This window comes from Egretta garzetta, unplaced genomic scaffold (genome assembly GCF_000687185.1).
Source record: "Egretta garzetta isolate BGI_Z169 unplaced genomic scaffold, ASM68718v1 scaffold154, whole genome shotgun sequence".
NCBI classification, from domain to species: domain Eukaryota; kingdom Metazoa; phylum Chordata; class Aves; order Pelecaniformes; family Ardeidae; genus Egretta; species Egretta garzetta.
The window spans coordinates 3405072-3431146 of NW_009259600.1; the positions used below are offsets into that span (position 1 = coordinate 3405072).

The window sequence follows — 26075 nt, forward strand, 5'->3', positions numbered from 1 at the left end:
AATCTTTTGGGGCTAGTAGTAATTGTCACTTCACTTGGCTGTAACTAATCACTGTTTTTTTTAAGTCTTGTAATAGCTGCAACTACAGAGCTGATTCAAAGGCCTTATTTCTTACTGCTAAATTTTTATCATTCAAATTGCAGCCTGATTTACATTCAAAGGAAAACGAAGTAATTACATTTCCTTTTGTGTATATCCATAAAGACCTTAATATTTTGGGTTTGGATAATCATAATTCCTATGTTATAAAAGAGTTTTGAAACTACTCCAACTATTCCAGAGGATTTTTTTGTTAGTTCAATGAACAGTATAGACAAACTGTCACTTTTGTGCGATTGAAAATTTGTAAGATCTTAAAAATTACAGCTTTTAATGATAAGATGGGTTAACTATAAAGTGTTAACAAAGGTAACTCTTGGTATTCAACACAGGATCAGCACCTCTGGTGCTGCACCTCTCTACAGTGATGCTGCAGTCAGTCCTTAAGAGATACGCCAGTTGATACGAAATTGTTTTTCTCTGGTATTCATGCATTTATGCAATGAAGAAATTCATACTTTCTTCTTGGGGGCGTTGGATCTAAATTACTTACTCTGACACCTTTCTAGTGCAATAGACAGTTCATTCCTGATTATGAAGATAGAGATTAAGAAGCGCTTTTATTCATGAATGGCTTAAGAATTTTTTTTGTCCAGATGTTTTGTGTGAAGACATTTGATTTGGCACTTATGGCAAATCCTGCTCCTAACAGAAAGGAGATGTGAAGCTTCTCCTGGATGGGGACAGCCCTGGGTTTTGAGTCTGTGAAGGATGTGATTATTTAGAGATGCAGCATTCCAAGGATGTTTCTGAAGACCACAACAAAGATTGTGTCCAGTGGTCTAAGTATCTTTTTCATTTGATTTCAATAGTTGTGTCTCCAAGATGAGTTTATTTTCCTGCCAATTCTGATCAAAGCATTTTCATGATAAACTGATTTCTTTTCATTTCATCTGTCTGCCAATCCAATACCAAAAAGTATTGCTGATAGCTGTATGATTTTTTTTAATGTTCTTTTTTAAAATTTTTGTCTCTTCAACAGGCCATCTGTGGAGAAGAAAAAAAGAGAAAAAATGAAGTATATATTTGTAATATTTTTCATTAATTTATTACCACAATATGATGGGAAATCTTTGGTAAGAGATGACAGTTACCCAAAATCATTTGAAGACATTAAAAATGAGATAGCTGGCTACACTGATATTGCTAAAGCTATTATTGATCTTGCTGTTCATGGAAAAGCTCAGAACAGATCCTATGAAAGATTAGCAGTTTTTGTCGATACCATAGGACCTAGACTCAGCGGTTCAAAAAATCTAGATGCAGCCATCAAGTATATGTTCAGTGCCCTGCAGGAAGATGGGCTGGAAAATGTGCATCTGGAGCCTGTGAAAGTACCACACTGGGAAAGAGGAGAAGAGTTTGCAATGATGCTGGAACCAAGGAATCACAGCATTGCTATTTTGGGACTTGGGAGCAGTGTTGCAACTCCTCCAGAAGGTAATTCTTCCTTTTGGAATTAAGTACCACTTGCTTTTTAACACCAAACTATATTGTACCTCTAACAACTTCTTTTCTTGATGGACAAACTGAAGTTTTCTTCCTGATATAATAGTTTTGCAAGGCAAGATGCTATTTTTCTGGGACTTCTATTTATGACATGGTGGTTAATGATGCAGTTTGTTTTAATTCAATTTGGTTGAACTGGCTTGTAAAATTAATTGATTCCTGAACTCTCAATTAAGGTGGGCAACTTGTGATCTGGGGTTTTCCAGCCTTTCTTTTTCGTTTTGGCCAGAGAAGTTCTCCATGGGGAGTTGAGTTGATGTGTGATTTCTGCTCTTCTTGCTGTACCCTGTCCTGCCAAGAACAGCACTTCACTCTGGCAAAAAACAAGACAGCAGGAAGAGGAGGAGAATCTTGTGCTGAGCTTGGAAAGTGCCAGCCCCTCGCTAAGCGTGGCAATTGGTATCTGTTTGTCCTTTCCTTCCCCCCACCTCCTCCCTCTTCTCTCCACTCGCTGTCTTGTGTTCACCTTGGAAAAGCCTGGCACTTATCTGTTAACTGAACTGTGTTTTGCCTTTCAGTGGATCATGTGTGATATGTTACTTCAGAAACAAGAACGATCAGTAAAAATCAGGCGTTTTGACTCCCAAAATGTTAGCTTGCTTGCAAATGAACTGATGTATAAGTTTTTGGGTTTGTAAATGTTGATGGGGGGCTTTCTCAGGATTGCTATTTAAAGGCTGGATGACAACCTTCTTCTGTGACTACTCTCCATAAATAACAATAGACTTATTCCTAGACCGCTTCAAAAGCATTCTTATTCCTTTATGAGACAATAAATTTAGTTTAGGAAATAAAAGGTAACAAGATACTCATAAATTTTTTAAGAATTGTAAATTTTTGTGATAGTGAGCTTTCTGTTTGAAATGAAACAAATAATGTATAAAAGCTGTTTTGTTTAGAAAAAATATATAGCCCTTCAAAATACAACAAAGAAAAAATGGGTAATGTAAGATATATTTGGAATAAATCTTACTTGGTTTGGGAAATTGCTGCTGTAAATTCTGTCTGAGGTATTTCTATCATATTGAGGTAAACACATGCCTAAAATGCAAAACTAAACCCATTAATAATATCTGTTTATCCCATTATATGTCTAAGGCTTAGTGCTTTGATAGGAGAATATTTACAGTAAAGGTTAAACCTACAACTTATTTTACATCCTTTCCAGTCCTATTCCAAGCTTCCTAAAAAGAAAGCTAAAATTAAAATGGCATTTTTGGTGTTGAGCAAGTGTTACTGAACCTGCAAAGAGAACCTGCAATTTAATCTTGGTGAACATTTTCACATCCCAATGAGTCTGTTTTTCTCTTCCCTTTCTTAGCTGGTGTAGGTGTTTGCACTTGACTGGTCTTACTCCTAGGTTTGCCTTTTTTCATTTAGAGAGATACTGAATTTACATGTTTAAAAATGTTTGCAGAGGCTGATTGTGTCCTTCTTTTTCATCTGTAAAGATTTACTATACTGATGAATGAACGGCCAGGCTAGTGATGTCCTGGAAGATCCAGTGCTGGTTTATACTGAGTAATATTAAACCCCCCCACATTATTCTTCCTCACCTTTTTACTTTCCTCTGAGATCTGCCGTGTTTCTGAAGGGGTGGATGTATATGTGCTGGAAGACTGCATGGCAATGAGATCTCTCTCAGAAAAGTGGGCACTTTCTCACACTTGGTGGAATAATTTTGATTAAATTACTTAACCTTCTGACTTAAAAATCTATCCTACTGTTCGTGGCTGTTATGATTTCTGTTGGTCTCATCTCACTCTGTGCAAGCTGTGACAGGTTTTCAGGCTGGAGGAGGTTATGTGGGGTAGCTGGTCCCTGGTGAGCTCTTGGCTCTCATTCTTCCCATCGCTGGAGTGGCCGCCTGGCTGACGGAAGCGCCTGGTGAGAGCCGCTCGTCACCAGCCTCTCTGGGCAAGAGAATTGCAAGGTGTGCTGCTCAGAAAAGCGCCTGTCCTAAAACTCACACTCATCCCAAGCACGGAATAAAAAATGTGTGGTTAGACTGATAAAACTACTGCCTCATCACTTCTGAGGAGCTATCCGCTCCCTCTGCTCTGAGCAGCAATTGTCACCATGCCCGATTCTTGAGGAAAAGGGATAGACAGCTGCCCTAAATCACATCGGAAATATTTGAACAATTTCCCTCAGTGAGGGAATATCGGCAGTTCTGATTTGTCTTGTTTTAGCCAAGAAGCTGTGGGAGCATGAGTCATGCTGTAATCAAAATAATGCAACTCAGTATGAGATGCTTGATGCTCATTCTCCTGGCATCGTGCTGCTCTTGCCGCACGGGATCAACCTGGGGAGATCCACCACTGCTGTGCGAGCTTTGCCAGAGAGATATGTTAAAGGCTAAGGACTGGCTTTTGCATGTTGGCTCCATGATCTGGCCACTGGTGCCTGGGTTCTGCCCGAGGGCAGAGACACCCTTCAGAGCTGCCTCTAAAGTGGACTGTGCAGGTGATCCTTGAAGGTGTTTGGTATTAGCTTGATAGCTATGGTGTGCTTTAAGTCAGTGTTCCTATCAGGATAGTTTTGGACCCCTCAGTTTACAAACCACTGCCTCTGTAGAGCCCTGACAGATCCCTTCCTTGACGCTACTGATGCCTACTTAGAGCCAGAGAACAGCACTGGATGGATTTTTTGTCTTTTAAGGTCTGGGGATGGGGTTAAGATGAGAGGGGGTGACTCACCCGTTCCAGCAGGAGGTTCAAGAAGACCATTTCTTGCTTTCTTATCCTCTCAGTTATGTCCTGTATTCCTCCCTTCCCATTATGTGTCCCTAGGCTTGAGACCCAATGAGCTAAGAAAATAGGAAGCATTGGCAGAAACTTAAAACATTGCTTCTCTCTGGAAGTGCTCAGTGCTTCAGGCTGGACTTGGTGGCCCCCGGTCCCCTCAGAGCTCTGCCTGAAGCTCAGCTCCCCAGGCTTACGCTCTGAAGGGCTCTTCCTTAATACAGCAATAGCCTAACCGCGGTTAGAAACCTGGCTTTGGATGTTGGAAATTCAGGGTTTATTTTCCCTTCTGTCCATGGAAATTCAAACCAGTGTTTCCTAAGAGTGACCCAATGGCCAGAGCACACACTGAGGCTGCTCACTTTCCATTTCGACATACGCCATGCACGTGTGTGGAAAAAAATCCACGATCCTTTGGGGCAGGAACAGGAAGCCCTAAATAGTAGCAGTATTTTAGCGGTGGAGCCCAAGCCAGCATTGACTCCAAAATACAAGGAGTGTCTCTTCCTGCAGGTCTTCTGTCTAACCCATGCCTATGGGGTTGAAAACTATGGGACACAGACAGAGCTTTGCCTGTTCATTGGGTTTGCTGAGATTTGCCCACTTTGGCTCAGATACGAGTTTGGCATAGAGCTGGTTGGCTTACTTGAGGTTGGAACAATTCTGATGCTGTGCAGGAGGCTTTTCGGTACCTTGTGATCTTGTGGATAAAATCCACATTTCCCTATTTCCTTCTTCAGGACTGGGCAATATGCCAGGATGTCAAGTTTCCAGATTCAGTCTGATTTAGACAGCAAAAAGGGACAACACAGAAAAGGTTAGATTTTTTTTATTGAAGAGGAAAAAAAGCATTTTCCCTTTCAGTGTGTCCCCGGATCTGAAGGTGTTGGGTCAAAGAGAAAGTTTTTGCTTCCTTTGATCTCCTTACAAGGAGGGAGTAACTTTCATGCTTGTCTTAGTGACAGGGGGAGGAGAAACATGAAACACAGAGTGACCTGGATTTCCAGAAGTGAGCAGAAATTGAAGGTGGTCACCACCTCAAAGAAGTGGATTCCTAGGTAACAAACAGGACTGAATGTTAAAAAGCGCTCAGTTTAGGGAGCTGACAAACTGGAGGTTTACCATATTTAGTCAATGTCCTTGTCTCATTTCCAGTCTTTCAACATTGGCAAAACATACAGATATATATAGACAGACTGTGTTGATTTCTGGTAGTACTGATTATATCCCCCAAATTCTGAGGAAAATAGATATAATTGTTGCTTTGAGAATCCTATAATTGAAGGAAAGTAGTAGTTTAGCAGATGTTTGACCATAAAGTATCAAAGAATTCATATTTTTTGCATGGGTTTTAAAATGCACTTTTTTTTTCTCTGATGGGTGACCCTGCCCTTTCATTTTAAAGAAATACTGACAAGTAGATCCAAGCCCAGAATGCAGCCTGCCTGAAATGTCTCTTAAAAAAGGAACAGTCTCTGGTTTCTATGTACTGTTTGTTGCAGTGAAACTGAAATAATATAAATATGAAGATGATGTATTGGCAGACTTTTTCCTCGTTTTTGTGTTCGAGTAATGTTTTTTTTGTTTAACTACCAACAACATTTGGTCCAGTCTTGCTCTTACAGAAGGTGGTGGGAGTTTTGCCACTTAGATAATATGAAAATAGTTCCAGCCTGTTACTTATAAAATGGGAATAATATGTGCCTCGAAGCTGTTGAAGGCGTGTGCTGTTGCCATAGGCTCACAGTCTTTAAGCCAGGGATGCTGCTGAAAGAAATGGTCTGGCCCCAGTCGTGGCTGATGTATATTTTCCCAGTGTTGACCCTCCTTTTTTGTTTCTCAGTGGTGAAGTGGATTAGGGAATGCATCTAGATTAACAAAAGGCCAGGAAAAGAGTTAATTGTAATGTGTATCAGAGGAATTACTCTTGAGTTGCCAGCATCTTGGATGACCACTGACCTACTGGGAGAGAAGGAGATCCTTCTGGAGGGACTTGGGTACCCCTTTGGATGAGGGGTTCAATGCTGAGAACAGGGGTTGGAGGGAGTCATAAGCATGAGAACACAGTGCATGACAAAGCCCTCCTTCTGTCTTCACTGGACCCCTCTTTTTCTATGCGTGAGGAGCTATCAATTCACGTCTTGAGACCACGAGCCTCAGCGTTGGGTGCCTGGATTGTTTATCATTACTCAGAGCAGTGCTGCTTGTGGTATGATAATTATGCTGCTGTTTTTCTTGGAATGTAAAAGATGATGTCTGTGAAGGACCTCAGACACTGTGGTGTTCAGTGGCCCAGCATGTAGGCCAAAAGCTAGTTCAGTGGCATTTCAAAGATTTAGAGAGTAGGAGTAGCTGTGTGGCTTTGAGGTGGACATGCTGTCTGGGAAGGACATGGGTTCCAGTTACTGCTTTAATGAATGTTCATGTGAACTGTATGGATTGGCAACGGCAAAAAATTGAATTTTTGGGTCTTGGCCCCTTTCAGTGTAGCTGAGTTGAGGATGGTTACCTCAAGGATGGTAAGCTCAGGCTGAAGCTCCTGCCTCCCACTAATGGAGGCAGGATTTGAACTTGCATTTTCTGCATGCGTGGGGAACGCATGCACAGCTGGGTGGCACTGCCACCTTCCCTCCTAGGGGACAGCCTGCAGTGACTGGCACCTTGACTCGCTAAGTCAGCCTTAGACACCTGTGCACTCCAAAACTGGCTCTTCTGGATCCCGTTCTTGAGTGCCTGATTCTCCCCAGGCACTGCATAGCAAGCCTGTGTCCTGTGCAGGGCTGCTTCTGGGAGAACCAGACCTGTTGCCCTGCTCTTTTGGCATCCAAAGCTTCATGCTCAGGGTCGAGTCCAACCCCCTTGCTGCTAGGATTTACTGCTGCACAGTAAACTACATGTTATAGAAACCAAACCGTTCTAATGAGATCCAGTACTTGCTGGAAATTGTAAGTTATGTTTGTCAAAAACGTAACTATTAGCTAGTGTTTATTTTTCTCTGTGTTCTTCTTAAAGAATGGAGTAATACATTTAGTCTGTGCTATGCATCAGAGCTGGATAGCCTCATATGGCTTTTGGATAACTCTCCTATGCAATTTTAGTTTTATGAAGTAATTCTCTTTGCTGTTCCACAGAGTAGGTGAGGTCACATTTTCCAGAAGTATATTCAGATTTTACAAAAATGTTTCTTCCTGATAAAAGCCCTCTTCTTCATTTCACAGTTCCCCTAAAATATTTAATCTTAATATTATAATTCTTCTATCAACATAAGTTGATATGTGTTGATAGAGCAAATGTGTTCTAGGTGTTAAAGTATTTTAAATTTTTAGTACACACTAATAATTTTTGAGGGAGAAAAAGAAAAGTGATGATAAGAATCTTTCATTTGCTTCAGCCTGACACCAAGCCTTAATATGATGAGTTCATTATGGACCCAGAATTTGAGATTGTTTGTCTGAAAATCTTGTTGAATTATGAGGGGCGTTGGGAGAAAGCTGGACTAATTCCTGGAGAGAGCTGAAAAGCAACATGTTTTTAAAAGAGGTAAGACAGAAGTTGAGGGGAAGAATGTTTTATGGGCTGATTTTAGAGGATGCTGAACCCAAATAGGATATAATGCCAGGTCCCTAAACTTACTTGGCTTTCAAGAATGTCTTTTCTTGACTGTCAAGAATGTCAAGAATGCCTTTTCCCTCTACTCCACAGAACCTTCTTTTCTTGGACCTGTGTCAGCAGCTACCTTTCCTCCTTATCTCCAGACATATATATCTACTTTTTCCCTGTTGCATGCTTCTTACATCCTCATGCAGGAGTATTGATCCTGGCACATGTTCTGGTTCTGGGCAGGGTGATGTGGCAGGCAGGGTCCAAGACTGCCATTTGTACAGGAGAAATGCACATCCCAGCTGCTACATTTATTGCTTTGTATGTGCAGCTCTTTCCTGTGACCCGTGAAAAAAAATAATTCTAGGTTCTCTGTGACTCTGTGAAAGAAACAGGCACAGGACAGTGCATGTGGGTGATTTCTGAAAGAAGTAGAGGCATGCATGGTACTTTTATCCTGGGGAGGTGGCCAAGTCTGAAGTACAAATGGATTAGCTAGGCTAAGGTTAGAAAAGCTTGGGGCTACCACCTGCATGTGCTTAGGGTCAGCATGGAATACAGTATACCTTGATGTGGCAGCTTCCAGGCTAAATGAGCTTTGTGGGAGAGCTGAGGTGGAAATGGAGAAATCTGAGAAGTGGCAGCCATCCAGTAAACAAGAAACAAGGGAATCAACACGGTCTGTGAGGCAGGGCTGCAATTATCAGGTAGGCTTCATGCACTGCTCTCGTGGTGTGCTGCTGCTCCTACTCTTCCTTTATCTTCTTCCTACCATGAAGAAGTGTCTTGATTTCCTGGTCCTGGTGTCCTGATACCTGGTTCTGATGAATGGGGAGGTAGCACTCTGTCTCCCTCTTGCTCTCATGACCGCAGAGGCCAGGATGTGTTTCAGATATGTTTTTCCCCCATTTCAAAATCTCCAGCAGTACCAGAACAGTTAGACGTGGTGTTGACTTTTTGTGTTGATACTTCAGGCAGTATTTTATGCTTAGGATGCAAAAATTTTAAATATGTAACACATGGGGAAGTTTAGCAGAGACTTAGTTGATGTAGTTTCCAGTTTTGTTGTGTCTACACCTAAAAATGCTGCATTGTAATTGTTTTAAGCAAGAACTGCCTTGCCCATCAGTTTATTTGACAGTGGCAGCTTCCGTGCATGTGGATCAGCAGTATTGCTGATCCATAGTGTGATTTGTAAGAGAAATCATAATTCTTATGTTAACACAGTGTGAAGTAATGAAGTTTGGAAGGTACATAGGGGTGAATTGGTCACTTGCTGTTATTGAAAAAAATTATTGTCAAATTAATGATGGCTGCATTTGGTTTTGTAACTAGATCTCCAAGGGACTGTTGCTGTTAACTGGATGACAAAAATGAGACAAGGGGAAAAAAAGAGGAGAGTAAGGCCATAACTGAGTAATCAGGAAATTAGTATCCAGTGAGATCAAACAAATGGTATTTCTTTCTGCCTTTGCTAAATTCTTCTTTTAATACAGCATTTGATTGTAACTAACTAGGTGAATCTCTGTGGGTTTATGAGCTGAGTGTTTCTAGGATAGTAATAAATAGAAACCAATAAAGACTGGGTTCCCGAATCTCAGGAATTCCTGATGCTCAATATGATAAAACCTTGCCATGTCTTGCCCTGGTGTGGCCAAGAACAGCAACAATATTATGTATGAAGTTTCCTTGATGTTTTAATAGAGATTCATCAGTTTTGAAAATCTGATAATAGGGTGGATTTTCCTTTTTTTCTTACTCTTCTCTGAAGCCTGTTGCTAACACAGACAGATGCATAGCTCCAGATACTAAAATGGCTTAAACGTTCACTGCATTTAATCTTGGCGAGAATAAGTTATCTTGTGGGGAATTCCCTTTGAACTAACCTACTTCTGGCGTGATTGCTGGCAGGTAAGCAGGTGTGGAGGTGACTCCCAGCCAGAATTGTTCATGCCAAGAATCAGACTTCTGATATATGGCAGTGTTGCAGACAGCTGATTTACAGGTGCTTTTATATATATGTATATAAAATTGGACTTTCTGTAGCTAATAAAGAGTAACTGTAGTCAGTCTTGCCTTAATCCTGCCTGTGACAGATTTTAGTCTTTGTTAATTCATACTGTGGCATTTATTTCTACTGGCAGTGAGATCATCAAAGTTGTGGCATATCCAAGTGTTTAGATAGAAACGTACATTTCTATGTATGGAGGACTTTGTAATGTATAATTTTGTTGGCAATTGAAAGTTGCCTGCTTGTTCCCACCATTAACACCCTTCCTGTACCTTAATTCTGAGGAATAACAGCGTACAATTCACTGTTTAATATGAGAAATGAGAGGAAGCCCATAGTACTACATAGATTCTTTTGCTCCCTGGCCCAATGCAACAATATGCGTAATGTTTCACACGGTGAGAACACATAAATAGTCTTCAGCTTCATATAGTCAGCCAAGTTTATCACGTTTGTAATTCTGTCTTGTATGCTTCATGCCCTTTACTTAGCGAATTCCCCAAATGCTCTATTCATCTCTTGGACTGCGTGGGTTATAATCTTTGTATCTTGCTTAAGTAAGCAGGCAATCTGGCTCCCTCCTTACATGGGTTTTTGAAGACTTCTGTTCAATAACGCACAGCCAAGCTCTGGATCAGATAATGACAGGAATAAGAAGAGAGAGAACAGTTTTCGGCATGGGAAGCAGAGCCATGAGGCACTGAATTGGTAAGGGATGAGGAGTAGAGGTCAGTTAATTTGCTTAAAGGCTCAGTAAGGTGAGTCATTTCCCATTTTGAAAAGGAATAACTCATTCCCCTTAAACTGATAAACTGTTGGGGTTTTTGTTTCATTTCTCCCTGTAGTGGTTTGACCTTGGCTGGACGCCAGGTGCCACCAAGCCGCTCTATCACTCCCCTCCTCAGCAGGACAGGGAGGGGAGAACATGAGATGGAGAAAACCCCTCATGGGTCCCATTAGCAGGCAATGCCGAGCCACTTCCTGGGAAGCAGGGCTTCAGTATGTGTAGCAGTTGCTCCGGAAGACAAAATGTCATGAAAAAATGAATGCCGCCCTCCTCTTCTTTTTCCCTTAGCTTTTATATCTGAGCCGATGCCATCTGGTACAGAGTATCCCTTTGGTCAGTTTGGACCAGGTGTCTTGGCTATGTCCCCTCCCAAGATCTTGCCCCTTCCCAGCCCAGTGGTGGTGGTGGGGAATGTTGGAGGCACAGCCTTGGTGCTGTGCAGGCGCTGCTCAGCAGCAGCCAAAACGCTGGTGTGTTGCCAACACCTTGCTACGCACCAATAGAAAGCACAGCACTACGCAGCACAGGAGGTCCTAGGGTGGTTTGTGTATGTGTGTCCACATATTTACTTAAGATAACCATTGTTCTTGTCACTTCATTAGATGAGACTGAAATGGTATAAAATGGAACTCAAATGCACATGAGACGTTGAATTAGTCACAAGTTATGCAAGAGTGACATTTTATTTTGTTACGGAAAGCACTGTGATTAATGCTTTATGTATACCATGCTGCCGTTAATTTAAACTTGCAGAGAGAACCTTTGTTTTGTTTTGTCAAAGGATGGCTTTATTTAGCTTCTTTGGGAACATTCAAAAGTAGAGATACTGGGCTGGAGTTTGCAGCTCTGCGTTCTTTTCCTTGGCTTTAATTCCCACAACGCTCGCTGTACAAACTCCTGATGCTTGTCCTCTAGGGAGGGCCATAAATGTACTTCTCCATGATATTTCTTAGGGATTATAGGTAGTTGCTAGCTGTCTCTACCATTCTTTAAAAATCATCCAGTGTTGGTGTTTGTTCATTAATACAGTAAAGTAATGCCAAGAAGAGTTACACTCCTCGCTTCCCTTGACGAACGGGCGCTAATACAACGTGTGCCCTTCCAGTGCCTGCTGTGTGATCCCAGTGGAGCATTGGGGAGAGCTAATATGAAATACGGATTGCAGTATCAACCTACTGAGACCATGACTTTTCTTGTGGAAAATGAAATTTTGCAGATACCTGGCTTTATTTCCAGTGGCACGCTTCCATACCCAGAATGATCCTGTCGCTGGGATACTCCTTAGGTAGTCAGCTGAACCTGCAGTTCATTAGAAGCAGCTGGAGTGTGTTAGCACGCTCACCTACCTGCCAACAACAACTAGTAAAATTTGAAGGTGATTCTCTGGTTTGGCTCTCCGTGCCTCTTTCTGTAAAGCTAAGAGTCTGAATAGTCATTCAGTTAAAATTTTTACACCTCTCAAACTAGGTTAGTTCTGTGGCTAAAACTCACAGGCTTTTGCTGTAGCAGTAGATGTCCCTTGCCCTCTTAGCGGTGCACTCTTAAGAAACCAAACTTTTTTGTGTGAAACAGTTTCTTTAAAGTTTTGCAGTATACTGTAGTTTGATCTTAAAGAAGTCATGAGCCTGGATACACTGGTGCTGGGAGAGATGATTTTCCTATTTTTCTATCAGTTCTTCTCATGTATTACAGTCTCAAATACAAGCCTTTGAAATCTTCCCCAAATAATTCTTATACTACAAAAAAAAAAAAAAAGAGATGAAAGAGGACTTTCAAGGCGAAACGTTTTCTTCTTAAAAACATGATAGTTTGACTTCTCTGACAAATCCTTGCTAGACATTTGTTACTAGTTTTAGTTTTCACTGAGGTCTTTTGTGGCTTTTAGGTGAAATACACAACACTAAACATTCAGGCATCCATTACTACTTCTGTATTTAGAAGAAAAGTACCACCCCATGCTGTTAAGCAGTTTGTACTTATCTCTGTAACCAATCCACAGAATTGGATTTTAAGTATAGTGGTAATTTTTAGTGAATTATTTCTTAAATGCTGTGAAATATAGTTCCTTAGTTAATGTTCTAAAAAGCTAGAAGGAATCTTTGGCTTTGGGAAAAACAACTTATCTGTAAAATCCTTTGTTTTTTCAAGTAAGATAATACAGCAATTTAAAACTATCCCAACTATTAAAAACAAAGAGCTGGGTGGGATCTAACTTACCATGTGTGAATAGTTCTGCAGAAATACTTGGCGTGTGTTCTCTGTATCATAACTGGGAAAGATGAGTTCCTGGGAAAACTCCTAGAAGGAGATCCAGTAGAACTGTGGTATTCTCCTGAAATAAACATGAAGATTTTTTTTTTTATTATTTATAAGCATACTGCAAAATTAGTTGAAACTGCAGAGTTTTGATTTCATTTCATTTATGGATTAAATAATTTTTTAAGTGTTTCAGTCTAAAAATATGTGCTTCCAGTTGTCTTACGTTAAGCTAAGTTGTTTAGCAACATATCAAAACAATTCCATGAAAAGATTACTATCTTTTTTTATTAATCCCGTAGGCAGCTTTTGCGTTTTTGTACTATAAATGATTGCAGTGAGGCATTAAAGCATGTGCAGAGAACAGAATTCCCCCTGTGTACCCTTCTTGCCCTTCAAGTTACGGTTTAATACCTACCTGATACCATGGTTCACGGAACTGTGTGTACTTGATTCGGGGTGCTATTACAGCTGTTTAGTACCAAGCCCTGATGATATTTTTCACATAGTCTTCCAGTAAGAAGTCTGATTTCTTGTGTTCTGCACAGTCCATGCTTTTCGTTGTAGCAGAGTCGTAGGAAAACACTGTTAAAGCTGCTGTACTGCTTTCTTTCAGGAATTACGGCAGAAGTCATAGTGGTAGCCTCTTTTGACGAACTGCACAAAAGAGCTGAGGAGGCCAAGGGGAAGATTGTTGTCTACAATGAACCTTTCATCAGTTATGGCGAAACTGTGCGATACAGATCACAGGGAGCAGTGGAAGCTGCTAAAGTTGGAGCAGTGGCATCCCTCATTAGATCCATTGCTTCTTTTTCTATTCATAGGTAAGCATTTTTCTCTTTTCTCCCTGTGACTCACATTTCAGCCTTTAGTCATTTCTGGGCAGGCATTTTTGTTCTCTGCGAACGTTGCCAGTTACGAGTGGGTGTCGGTTTTGAAACTATTGGCTGCACAACAGTTCTTTTCCCCTGTGCTTTGTCATTTTTTCAAACTGTTTTCATTTTTTGTTACTGATCCAAATTTTGTATGATAGTTGTTTTAAAGACCTTCCTGCATTCTCAAGGCTACCATAAATATTCTGAGATCAACCAAAATCAAATGTCCTTGGTGACAACATGTAGCAGATTGTCAGTGGTGATATGAACTGGTCATTCTGTATATTTGACTAGAATGTAAGTGTACAGTTTTTATTGCATTTATCATTTTCCTAGCATGAGGCTGACTTGTACTAAATGAAGTAGTCTGCTTTGAAGATAATTATTTTGAACACTTTAGCAGCGAGGTTTGTAATTCTCTCTCTGCTTTTTAAATAAGGTAGGTTGAAATCATGATTTCTTAAAAATTAGGTGGGTTTAGATGTGTTAGTATGTTATTTATTATATATATAATTTTACGTTTCTGAAATGAGCAATTTTAGTTTTCTGTGAGGTGCTGTATTTCATAGTATCATTCTCTTTTTGGACAATATATATTCAGAGGAGTACAAGCCATTTATTCCTCCCCGTGGTTGCCCAGTGACTACCCACAGAGGAGTCATTGGCGGTAGCTAACCTGACCCTGATATGTGTGCCACATCATAAACTGGAATTGTGTTCTGTTTGGATAACGTCATGGTTTCTTTTTGATCTGTGCACCTAGGTTTTCTTTCTACAGAAGTCTGGCCTGGTAGGTGGGAAAGGGTGGTATGGCTTTGGGTCTTGCTTGAGGCTGGGACTGGGAAGTGGCTGGGACAGGCACTTGGAAGCATGCTTGATTCCACTGTTTCAGACAAAACATAAGTGGTCGCATCTCAGCAGTATGCAAAGTGTGCAAGCATCACCTTTTGTGATGCTTCAAAAAGTTTGAGAAATGCAGTGATGCCAGCTAACTGTATTGGATCATGTGTGGAGGACAGCTCTGCTGCCAGTGTAGTTGCCTGATAGCATTTTTGTATACTCCATATTCCCCTAAAGAAGCCAACATTACCGGTTTAAAAGGCTTTCTCAAAAGTAAAGTACTTTGAATTCAGATAGTATCCAAACTATACAAGTGTATTTCTTAATACCCAATGAATGTAGCAATGTTTACAATATATTTTCTAATACCTATAACTTTCTAATAAATTTAATAATAATGACTAGAGAGTCGAATACGTTTCAAAACCAGTTTTATGAAAAACGGTATGTTTTCAAAATAGTTGTATTTGGTATCATCAAAGAATATTGCAATCCATAATTTGTTGATATTCTGGAAATGAGAAGGTGATCTGAACACTGATTTATCCAGTCCTTAGTTCTGGTGCCCTGCAGAGGTGTTTGTTTGAAAGCAACTCGTTGTGTCTTCTGTTGGCCAGACTATTTATGGAAGTGTATTTTAACGCGTAATGGAAAATTTAGAGATGAGGAACAGAGGTGGAGACTGAAGGTAGTAAAGCCTGTTTATTAGGTCTGGGTACTGGCATTACAGTTATTTCAGAATTGAATGAAAGGAGAGGAGAAACAGATGCCAAATGTGTGTTTATTTAGAAGTATTGAATCCTTAATCGAGGCTGGGAGCCGAGGTATCATTCCCAAAAGCAATTTCAAATGTAGATGCTGCCAGGAAGCATTTTTTCATGAAATGTACTTTCTGTCCTTTCTTCATTTACCTTCACTTAGGGTTTTTTTGGGTGAGGGGAGGGATTGGTTAATCTTTTTTTTCCTATACCTCCTAAGTTGGGTATTCAAGTCCAGTCCGTCACTTCTGCCACTCCGTGATACCTAAATCTGTCTTGTTTCTAACCAAAAATAGGTATTGCTGTAGGCAGGATGGATTTTCTTATCTCCATGCTTTGTCATGTGTTTTCTCTTAATCACCAGCTGTGTGTCTCCTTGTCTGTCCTACCAATGTGTTGCGCTGGATGGACTCTGTGCTGGATGTGGTGCTTCTTGTCAGTGTCTGGGGCCCGGTTTGTTCAAGTTGCTTGCCTTTTTTGATTGACTGATGGGAAATACTGCATCGCTGCAGGGAGCAGCGTGTTAAAAGGTTGAGAGATGAAAGGTAACAAGCCGATAGAAGACTTCTAAGTGTTGTGAAAGAAAGTCTTGCATTCTTGCAGTTTGTATACTGCTGCTTTGTTGACCAGAACCTTTACTTTTTGGGCCTGTGTGTTTACACGTGCACCTGTATTATGAATAACTGCTAATGGAATTGTGGCAGTTCTCCAAAACATGCTGGAAGCATCTTAGAGAAAAGTATCCTCCTTCTGATACTGCACTATCCCACTTTCCTCAGGTGAATGAAGGGTGGAACTTCACAATTTTCCCTAAACTATATCAGCTTTGGTGTGGTTTGTTTTGTTTGTGTGGGTTTTTTGTTTGGTTGTTTTTTTTTTAAGATTTCAACCCCTTTTGGGCAGGGCGTCACTGTTATTTGCTTATTCTATTTGCAATGAATTAAGCTGCCTGGAACAATGGAAGCCACTTTGTAGTGTGGTTTCTAGGTGATCGTACAATGTGAATAATATAGACAGGTTAAAACTAGGTACTTTCTAGTAGATTAACATTTTAGGCTTATTAGGGATGGTTATTAAAGCTTACTGACAAGACAGAGTTGGTAAAATCACAACATGAATTAAAGCAGTGCTCTCTTGCTGGCAGCTTGGTGTCTGTTCCTTGTTCCAGAGATGGCAAGCAGCTGCCACATTGTCAAGGGCAAAAAGTGGGAAGCTTTGAGCAGAGATTATGTGGGCAGCTTATTTTTTCTTAAAGGTATGGTAATATAGCTATGGAGTGAACGAGACCTCTTAGGGACTCAGGCATCCCAACTCTGAATGAGGACAAGAAGGAATGAACTTGAATGTACTCAGGAAAACTCATAGCTGTATTTGTATTATGGCTCATGCCAACTTATCGCTGACAGTGATGGACTTGAGGATTTGTGGTTGAGTTTCAAGGACTGGATTCATTTACTTAGGACAGAAATGATAAATGAATAGGAAATAAAATAGCATCAGCATCTCCCTTGGCCTATGAAGAGATGACAGTAGTTACCTGGTTGGTATTACCATGCTGCCTGGCAGTTGTGTCTTGTGGCATTGTCCCTATGTTCTGTTAGTCAAATAATTCTCTTGCTACTTTATAGGTATCATGTAAGAGTGAGTTTTGTTACTAAGGAGAAAGTCACTGTAACAGGTACATAATTTTCCTTGCCCTCCCCCCAAATGGTGTGTGTATGACAGCCTTTTCCCCAGAAACAATTTCCTGAAGCACTGGCAATTTGGTGGTGAAAAAATCTAAACATGGATATTAGGAGTTAAGAGTAACAGAACTATTTTTTAATGAACCTCCTCAAATAACACGTATTACTGTAATCAGTCAACAGTATCCATAGTATTTGGCTTTTGGAGAAATCCAGATACTGACTTTTTTTGCTTTAATAGCTTGACTATGCTGTGATTAATGGTGTTGTACAAGTTAAAGTAACACATACGTTTACTGTTGTGTAGAATAAACTGATGAGTATTTCCCAGTTGGTAGTGGATGTTTTCTGCAGCAAAAATACTCAATTTACAAGCATGGTTAAAAATGCGGTTGTAATAAGCTAGCCATAAGTCTTTGGATTTTGCTTCCTAGCTGTACAGTTTTAGAACATTTTATAGATAAAAGGTATCCTTTAGCTATTGAAATGGTCCAGTGTTTATCCTGTGGTGAATATACTCTTCTGAATCTAAAATTACAAGTAAATCCTGTTCTTCAAGAACCACAGATTAGATAAAGTCTGTAATAAACTTTACAAGACTGTGTCTTGTAATAATAACCCCTTCAAGGGCTCTAGAAAGAAGCAAAATCAAATGTCTTTTAAGAATTCAAAAGGAGTGTTCCCAAGAATCCTCAGAAATAAATGCCAAGAGCCCAATTATTTTTTTAAATGCTGCAGAACAATTTCTCCAATATGTAAGAAATCCAACAGGGAACATATTACAAGGCCAAAATAGGCCAAGTAGTACTTTGACACAGCCTGGAGACTGTTAACAAGGACACACATTTGGTCAAGTTCTTCTCTTTTTGAGCTGAATTCAGCATCTTATACTTAGCTGAAATAAGTAATTTCCTTTGCTTTCTCTCCCCTTCTTCAAGCTTCAGATGGCCAAGACACAATGGCTGCTTGTGAAGCTCTAGTACCTCTAATCAAAAGCTGTGTCGGGATGAAAGCTGAATTTGAAAAACTTGCTTTTCCTTTGTCCTAAGTTCCTCTTTTTGTATCCTCAGTTGGTTTATTTTCTTCTACCATGCATAGTAGTGTATGCCTTTGTGTATATATGTTGTACTCTCAAAGTGCATTTTCTTTTCCTCTCCTGTTTTTCCTTTTATTCTTCATTGCTTTTTAAACAATTAATTCCTTTCTTAATCTCATGGCGTTGTAGCTGAGTTAATGTAATTTTTCAGCTCTCAGGTGCTAGCCCAGTGACTTCTTACCACCTTACCTCTTTCTAAGGCTTGGTCTGCTGCCTTTGGTTCTAGATTTGAGACTTGCCTGCTAAGGACAGCTTCCTCCTTTCCCTAAAACTCCATGTCTGAGGAAGTAAGGGCTTATTCACATCACTAGTAGCAGAGATACTCAACTTTTTCTGCTTATTCTGCCACATTTTCTGAAATCTGGGATGGTACGGTAGCTTTGGTAGGATTTCTTTTGCTTGTATTTGTTTTTTATAGCAGAGAGATGCATCTGGCCTTGAAAACTGATGTTTTGTCTTTGAAATACTGTATCCTCTGTTTGTGTCATGAGCCTTGAAGGCTCCTTTCCCTCCTCTTCTGCCCCTTTTTCCACACTGAATGCCAGTATACATAATTTTTTGCTACCATCTTAGGCATCTTTCTTCCTATGACCCCTTCTGCTGTCCATAGAGGGGAAGCAGTGCTGTGTCCGTGTGGGATTGTATTTCAGCTGGTAAGCAATGGCTAAGATTTATGTGTGAGCCCAGTCTGATCATGAGCTGTAGGTCAAGTCCTGAGCATCTCTTATCGCTCTGGGTGCATGTGGTCTACCTAGCAGACCTGTATTCCCTTCCGTGTATCATGGCTTGGGAGTCAAGCAGGTGAGACAGGTCATTTTGCCCTAGAAGGCTGCCCTTGTTACCCATTAAATGGCCTGGACCACCAGATATTATTTTCAGCCAAAAAATCTTGACCTGTGTGTAAATTTCTAAAACTAACCTACATCCTAAAATTCAGGAGCTCTTTAGCTAACCGCTTCATTTTTACTGTCTTTTTTCAGTTTGGTTATTTAATGAACAAAGGAATTGCTGTGAACAAGCAAGCCTATGGTAGCACAAAATAGGACTTAGGTTTGCAATCACTTTTCCTTCAGTGAGGCTCTCTGTTGTAGCGTGGGACTCATCATCCAAATTGCTGCTCAACTTAAAAAATTAGCTTTCTTTGGGCATTTGAGTTTAAGATTGTTTGCTGCCTCTGGCACCGGTTGAAAGGAAAAGAACGAAACTGTACAAAATGAAGTAGAAGTTTTGGGTAATTAGTTTTTGTAAGTTTTTGCTTCACTTCCTTCTGTTTCTCTGTCCCGGTTTCAGCTGGGATAGAATTAATTTTCTTCCTGGTAGCTGGCATAGCGCTGTGTTTTGGATTTAGGATGAGAAGAATGCTGATAACACCCTGATGGTTTAGTTGTTGCTAAGCAGGGCTTACACTAAGTCAAGGACTTCTCAGCTTCCCCTGCTCTGCCAGGTGCACAAAAAGCTGGCAGGGGGCATGGCCAGGACAGCTGACCTCAACTGGCCAAAGGGCTATTCCAGACCATAGGACGTCATGCTCAGTACATAAACTGGGGAGAGTTGGTTGGAGGGCAGCAATTGCTGCTTGGGGACTGGTGGGGCATCGGTTAGCAGGTGGTGAGCAATTGCATTGCGTATCACTTGTTTTGTATATTCTATTATAATTATAATTATTATTATTATTGTCTTCCTTTGCTGTCCTATTAAACTGTCTTTATCTCAGCCCATGGGTTTTACTTTTTCTTTTCTGATTCTTCCCCATCCCACCAGGGCAGGAGGGAGGGTGAGCGACTAGCTGTGTGCTGCTTAGTTGCCGACTGGGCTTAAAGCACAACATCCCCCAACACTCATATGCACCTTTTTCTGATCTGCCTGTAGCATCCTGCTATCTATGTGATTTTTTGGGCGGCTGAAGCCGTGCAACCTCAGTGGAGTATTTGGCCGTGGTCAGGGGCCAGCCTGGCTGATGCTCACAGGACGCGAAGCTGGAGAGAAGCTGACACGTAACATCTCCAGCCCCATGTACAGGCTTAGTGTGCGTGAGCTGCAAGTATCCTGGGTGCGTTTGAATTTTGGTCCCTCTCTAAGTGCTGTGTCAGTTCAGGAATCTGCAGTTACTCTGGCCTGTTAGCACATGTGGTATGTGAGTTAATTTCCTGCAGTTCTGTTCAGTCCTCTCAATTTTTCTTTGCTTCTAATTAAGCTAGCCTTGGGCTCTCAAGTCTGCAGGGGTGGGTTGTATTTTAGTCCGTCTGTAAACCTGCTTCCTTGTTTTTTGGTTAATGAAATAATCTTGTGTCTTGTTCCCTTGGAATTAGGGAAAATACTTTACTGGTTGTCCAGACTTTTTCCTCTTCTAATTGCAAGTCATTTTTACATCTTTCAAAACAAAAATTCTTGTGTTGCAATGCAGTTTTTCCATCTAATGTCATAATTGAAGTAAAAAAGGCTTTCTAAGAAAAATAAAGCTGGAATTAAAGATTTAGGTGCAACAGCTGAGACTGTGCATGTGTTAGAGGTTGGGCTGTGCTAGGTGCACTTATTGAGCGCATCATCTGGTTTGGTTTCATCAGAAAGGAATTTCATCAGAAAGGAATCTAGCACTGGTGCTGAGAGAACGCTTGGTAATCGGGCAGCCAAGGATTTTGGGAGGTTCGCATCAAAAGCTCATTCTTTATTCAAACTAAAAGGCTAATATGGATGTACCACCTGAGACCAATAAGAAGGTCACATCATCTGTATAATAATTTAAACTGTTTATGGTGTAATTTCTGTTGTAGTGGCCAGAGGTGCCCTCTGTGATACGAAGATTCACTTCATCAGTACAGGTTGTGGCTCTTGATTATCAAATGGCAATTCCAAGAGGGAGCGCAGGGACAGAGCCAAGGCTTTCTCTAAGTCTGGGAGGACAAACTTAGGGATATTCACTGCATGTCAGCCAAATAGGTCTCCTTGATGCTGATGTGTATGTAAAATCTAACTTTAGTATTATTGAAAACTTTTTGATAGAAATGGCTAAACCAGGTTGCCTTTTTGTCAAGAAAAAGGACTGAGAAAGATCTGTTCTGAAGGGAGAAAGTTACTGGGTTAAGTTTCCAGAAATGATGTTTTTCAAAGGATGTCTGGGACACAAGACATTTCTATGAGTGTAAAAGTAAACTGTTTCTATATTCCTTGAGTAAAATAATGACTATATTTACCTTTTTTTTCCATTTCATGTGACAGTGCTAAGCTGGTATCTGGAATTTTCCTTGATTGCTTGTAATGCTATGTTCTTTGGTCCTGGTGCATACTATTACGAGCAGGGCCACCCCTCCTGCTTCCAGGGAGCTAGCTTGTGATGGAAGTACTGAAAATAAAGAGTTTGCCTATATTATGTGTGGATCTGATGCCTTCATTTATTTGTTTGAGAAACTTCCTTTGCTCATTACCATCTTCCAGTGACAGAATACCTGTTCTTGTTATTGCCTTGTGGTTTTTAAGTGGGGTTTTTTCCTCCCTAGCACGTGAGTTTTATGCGCACAGGCTGAAGTGGTGAACGTGTGCACTGAAGAGTTTTTTTTTTCTTTTCAGTGGAGAGGAGAATACAGTTGTGGTCAAGGTAGTTTAGAATTGATCTCTGAGGGAGTTGGAAAACTGATGAATCTGGTTCTCCCTTGCTTGATACCATGCATGCTCGCTTTTGACACTGCAGAATTATTATAAAAGTAGTCTCCTTCTGAGTAGGCAGCATCTTCTGTCTGCTTTGCATGGGCTTGGGGAATGCACGAGGCATAAAGGCGGCAGAAAGCTGGGCGATAACTGTAGAGATGTAACAGTGATGCTGGAGCGTGACTGAAGGAAGCAGGAAGCACGACGGATTATTTGTGAGTGCTGTTTTCACTTGCGGGATTAATATAGCAGCAGGCATTGTTCATAGGAAACATCTCAATGAGAGGCTGTCCTAAGGCAATATCCTGTGGCAATAGGATACAGCAATATTGCCTTCTAAGGGACCAGGAAACAAGGATAAAACCCTTGTTTGTGGTGTAACAAGAGGAAATAAGAGCAGACCATGTTTTATAAGTCTCTGGTGAGCTCATGGAAGATTCTAGTTGTGTTTCATAGTGCTGTGCATGTTGTCTTGCTGCCCTTAGAGATATGCATTGCTGGTGTGCTGCGGGATTTATTTTCTTGCCCTGCACTTAGGGGCTTTCCTTCCAGGATGCCTGTATATGTTGTTGACTGACAATTCATTAATTTTTACTTTCCTTCCTATGTTCCCTGAAGGCCAACATGCCAGACTGCATTCTGTAGTGTAGCCTTTGTGCTGAGTTTTGGGCAAATCCTAGCTGTCAGCAAGGGAATTTAGATGTCCTTAGAAGAAATGGAGCCTGTGCTTTAGGAGATGATCGTATTGTACACTGGGTTCTTGCTGTTTGAGCAGTAATTAAGGAGTCAAATTTCAGGTAGCTTCATAGTAGTGAGAAATCTGTAGATGATGTTTCTTTAGTCCCAGTCTCTGGATTTTGCCAAACTTTTTGGCTCTTTTTGCTTTGAACTGCGTAACTGCTTTTTTTTTTCCAGGGCTTGATGTGACATCTGAAACCTCTGGGTAATTTCATATATCTGGCATATTTGTTTTCTTACAAAGTCAGTAAAATGCTGATGAGACTAACAAGGGCTTTCTCTACCTTCTCCTAGTTCTGGCTACTCCTGTTCAGGAGTATATTCGTGTAATTGGGAAGAGTTTCATCCATTTAGTGTCTAGTAATATAAGCAATGTCCTGTAACTTCAGCAGAGGCAGGTAAAGAGCTAGTAAAATCTTTGTCAATAGACTGTTATCCAGAAAGATGTGGTGAGGATAACAGTCCTTTTGAAATCCTCTATTCCTCACCAATAGCTTCCCAAGGCAAACCTTTATCAATGTAGCATTCAATTTTTTTTTTCTTCTCTTCTGGCCCACCCACTCGCCTAACATTACTGACTCATACATTTTGTTGGTGGCTAGATGGCCACCCGTATCATGAACAACATGCGTTAATTCTGGTCTTATTTGGGTACCATAAGCACCCACTGATTAGATTTGGTAATATTCTGGAGTTAGTAAGATTTAAAGGAACAGTTTTATTTTGCCTTTGCATTACTGGTTTGTGTATATAAAGATGTTGAGCATAGAAAACTGCCAAGTCTTGGGTTTCTGGTACTGATCTTCAAGGAGTTACAGCTATTTTAACGGTTTTCCATGATTTCCTGTTTTGCCCTAATCAGCTCCGTCTTTCTTTGGTGCCTATGAAAGCCCTGTTAGCAAGTTCAGAACCATCTGATTTGATCCATCTGTCTTGATCCATCTGTCTTGATCCATCGATTGCAGGTTCTGTTTTAATGTTCTCGCAATATTCAGTTTTCTTGATTACACTGACAACAAGTGTCTCATTAGTACGTGGCGACCATAAATGTAGAGGACTGAAGGAGAACCTGCCAATGAAAATGCAGGTAAAGATTAAAGAGAGGGATCTGAGTAATACAATGCCAATGAATTATTTTCATGAGGGGTGTATTTATTTTCAGCTGCTGATAAGATCTGAGAAGTACGTGGACTGTCATTTCATTTCTCTGTAATTCTGTGTGGTTTTTCTGTGTAAGTGCAGCACTGAGGACTTTATCTGGAGTGTTCATCTCCAGAGCACATGAGCACATTGCTCTGGACAACTGGAAGAGATTAAATAGTACCAGAATGGTTGTGCCAGAGTGGTACAGAGTTGATGTTTGGGGAATCCTAGCCTAATACTCTCCTTTTTTCATTAATTAAAAAAAAAAAAGGAAAAAAGAGAGTAAAGGCTCTGTTTCTAGGATTAACTCCATTAATTTCAAGGTACACAGCAACTCACTTTTTGATTTTGGTCCAGGCAAAGCTGAAGCAGCTTGTACAGAGGTCTACTGTATAGATTCACCTGCCTACCCAACTTTGTTATTTTCCTGTCTTATAAATGGTTTTCCAGTTTGTACTTCCCACTGAGTATTGTTTCTAATTCCTGTATTACTCAAGATACTTTTTCAGAATATATTTGGTATTGTTTTTCATCTGATGATGTTACTAAAAATTATCTCTATGTTACAGAACAGTTTTAGCATGTATCTATTAAAGTTTTATTTATGAAACATGTTGCAACTGCTGTAAAATATCTGAAGTATTCTTTTCAAGGTTTACTGCTGATTTCTAAAAGTGAACACAGGTTTATGTAAGACTCTGACTGGATTTGTGTGCTTCAGAATCTGTCTTGTGCATACGACAAAATGTTTTATTTTGATATGTAACCTTTTACTTGTGTCGTGTAAAACAAACAGGCAGACAAATGTAAGTGCCATTTAAAAAATACACTTAATGTGCTAGTGAACTGTTAATATCCACAGTCTCTCTGGTTTATGCCCCAGGCATGCAGAGGATTTGGAAATGCTAATTCCTCGTTTTGTTTTGCCTTGTTTGCTTAAACATGTGAGCAAATGTGTATGGTTTGCTCCAACATATTATGATTTCTCTTTACAAGAATGCTTGTATTGTTTTTCAGGGGGCAGGGGGGCTCTCGTTTTCGCTGGTTCTTCCACTTCCCACAGTCTTGCTTGGGGCTTGTCCATATAGTAGACTGTTTCTGTGTTATTTCATTAAGTGTTGTCTTCACATAGGATGGCCTCACCCTGCTGTGTTAGCTCTACTCTCAGGTGAGGCATTTAAACATGATGAGCTAGACCTGTTTGTACGATGAAACCCCGTATTTATGGCACACAAATTTTGACTGGTGTTTTTAGGAAGTGAGAGCCAATTATTCCACAGTTGTTGCTTAGAATTGTTTTCCAAATGTAGCCTGGTGTTGATGGCCAGCAGTAATAATGGGCTCTTCCCTGTAGAAGTAATGTCTTGTGCCTTGTAAGTGTAACCATTTCAATTACTTTAATCCTTTTCTCCAGCTTTGTTTTCCCCTTCAAATCCAATCAGTCACCTGAGCCTCTCTCTTATCATGTCCATCTTGCTGCATCAAATACTAATCCTTTGGTCTTGCCTGCAGGGTAGGGCTAAATGGTGAAAATCCTTCTCCATCTGGTTTATTAAATGAGAGGTGCCAACTCCCGTCCCTGCTCAGCCAGCGATGCCAGCTTTGATTACTCGCCTGTTGTCCTCCTTCAGGCACCTTACACTTTCTCTCATTTTGTTTCTGTATTTAGGAGGACAGTGGAAACCTAAAGCTGTAGCTTTGTTCTCTTCCACCTTTCCTTTTTAAATCTGACCTTTGGGTTGGTATTTACAGATCGTTCCCATATGTCATTAGCTGGCTGGGAGACTAGGGTCTGTGACTTCTGCTAAACTGTCACCTTGCTTGCTTTGTCACTGTCCGCAGCACTTCTGCATTGGCTGTCTAATATGAACATTGCAAATACCCTGTGAAACAGAGTGGGGTTGTCTTTGATATGTTTCTGTTCATGAAGCAGGGTTGAGCTTTGACTGCAATTCCTGGATTTTTAATCTACTGTCATCACAAAAGAACATTTATTCTAAGAACGAGAAACAGAAGGGAACCACATAGTTTCTGGATTTACTTACTTCTATTTTAAATTAATCATTTTGGTTTGCTGGAGGCTGCGAAGCACACAAAATACACTTCAACAAGAGATACTGACACTTTTGTACCATTTAGCTCTGGAAAATCCAGATTGATTCTAGACATTTGTGCAAAGGACAACAAAAGATACTTTTGTCAGATGAGGGAGAATAATCATGTGAATTAACTAAAACCAGGGATTCTGAAGTTCCATTCATCACTCTGCCTTGTGTCCCCATGGGGTCTTGA

At 40.5% G+C, this 26075-nt stretch overlaps 1 protein-coding gene across 1 annotated transcript in view; it reads left to right on the forward strand.

Moving 5' to 3' along the window:
- The first annotated feature begins 1112 nt into the window (after positions 1-1112).
- Positions 1113-26075, forward strand: part of CPQ (carboxypeptidase Q) — a 142727-nt gene continuing 117764 nt past the window's right edge. Inside the window, exons 1-2 of the mRNA XM_009638356.2 lie at positions 1113-1539; positions 13623-13830. Coding sequence (XP_009636651.1) covers positions 1113-1539; positions 13623-13830 — 635 coding nt within the window. The remainder of the gene's footprint in view (positions 1540-13622; positions 13831-26075) is intronic.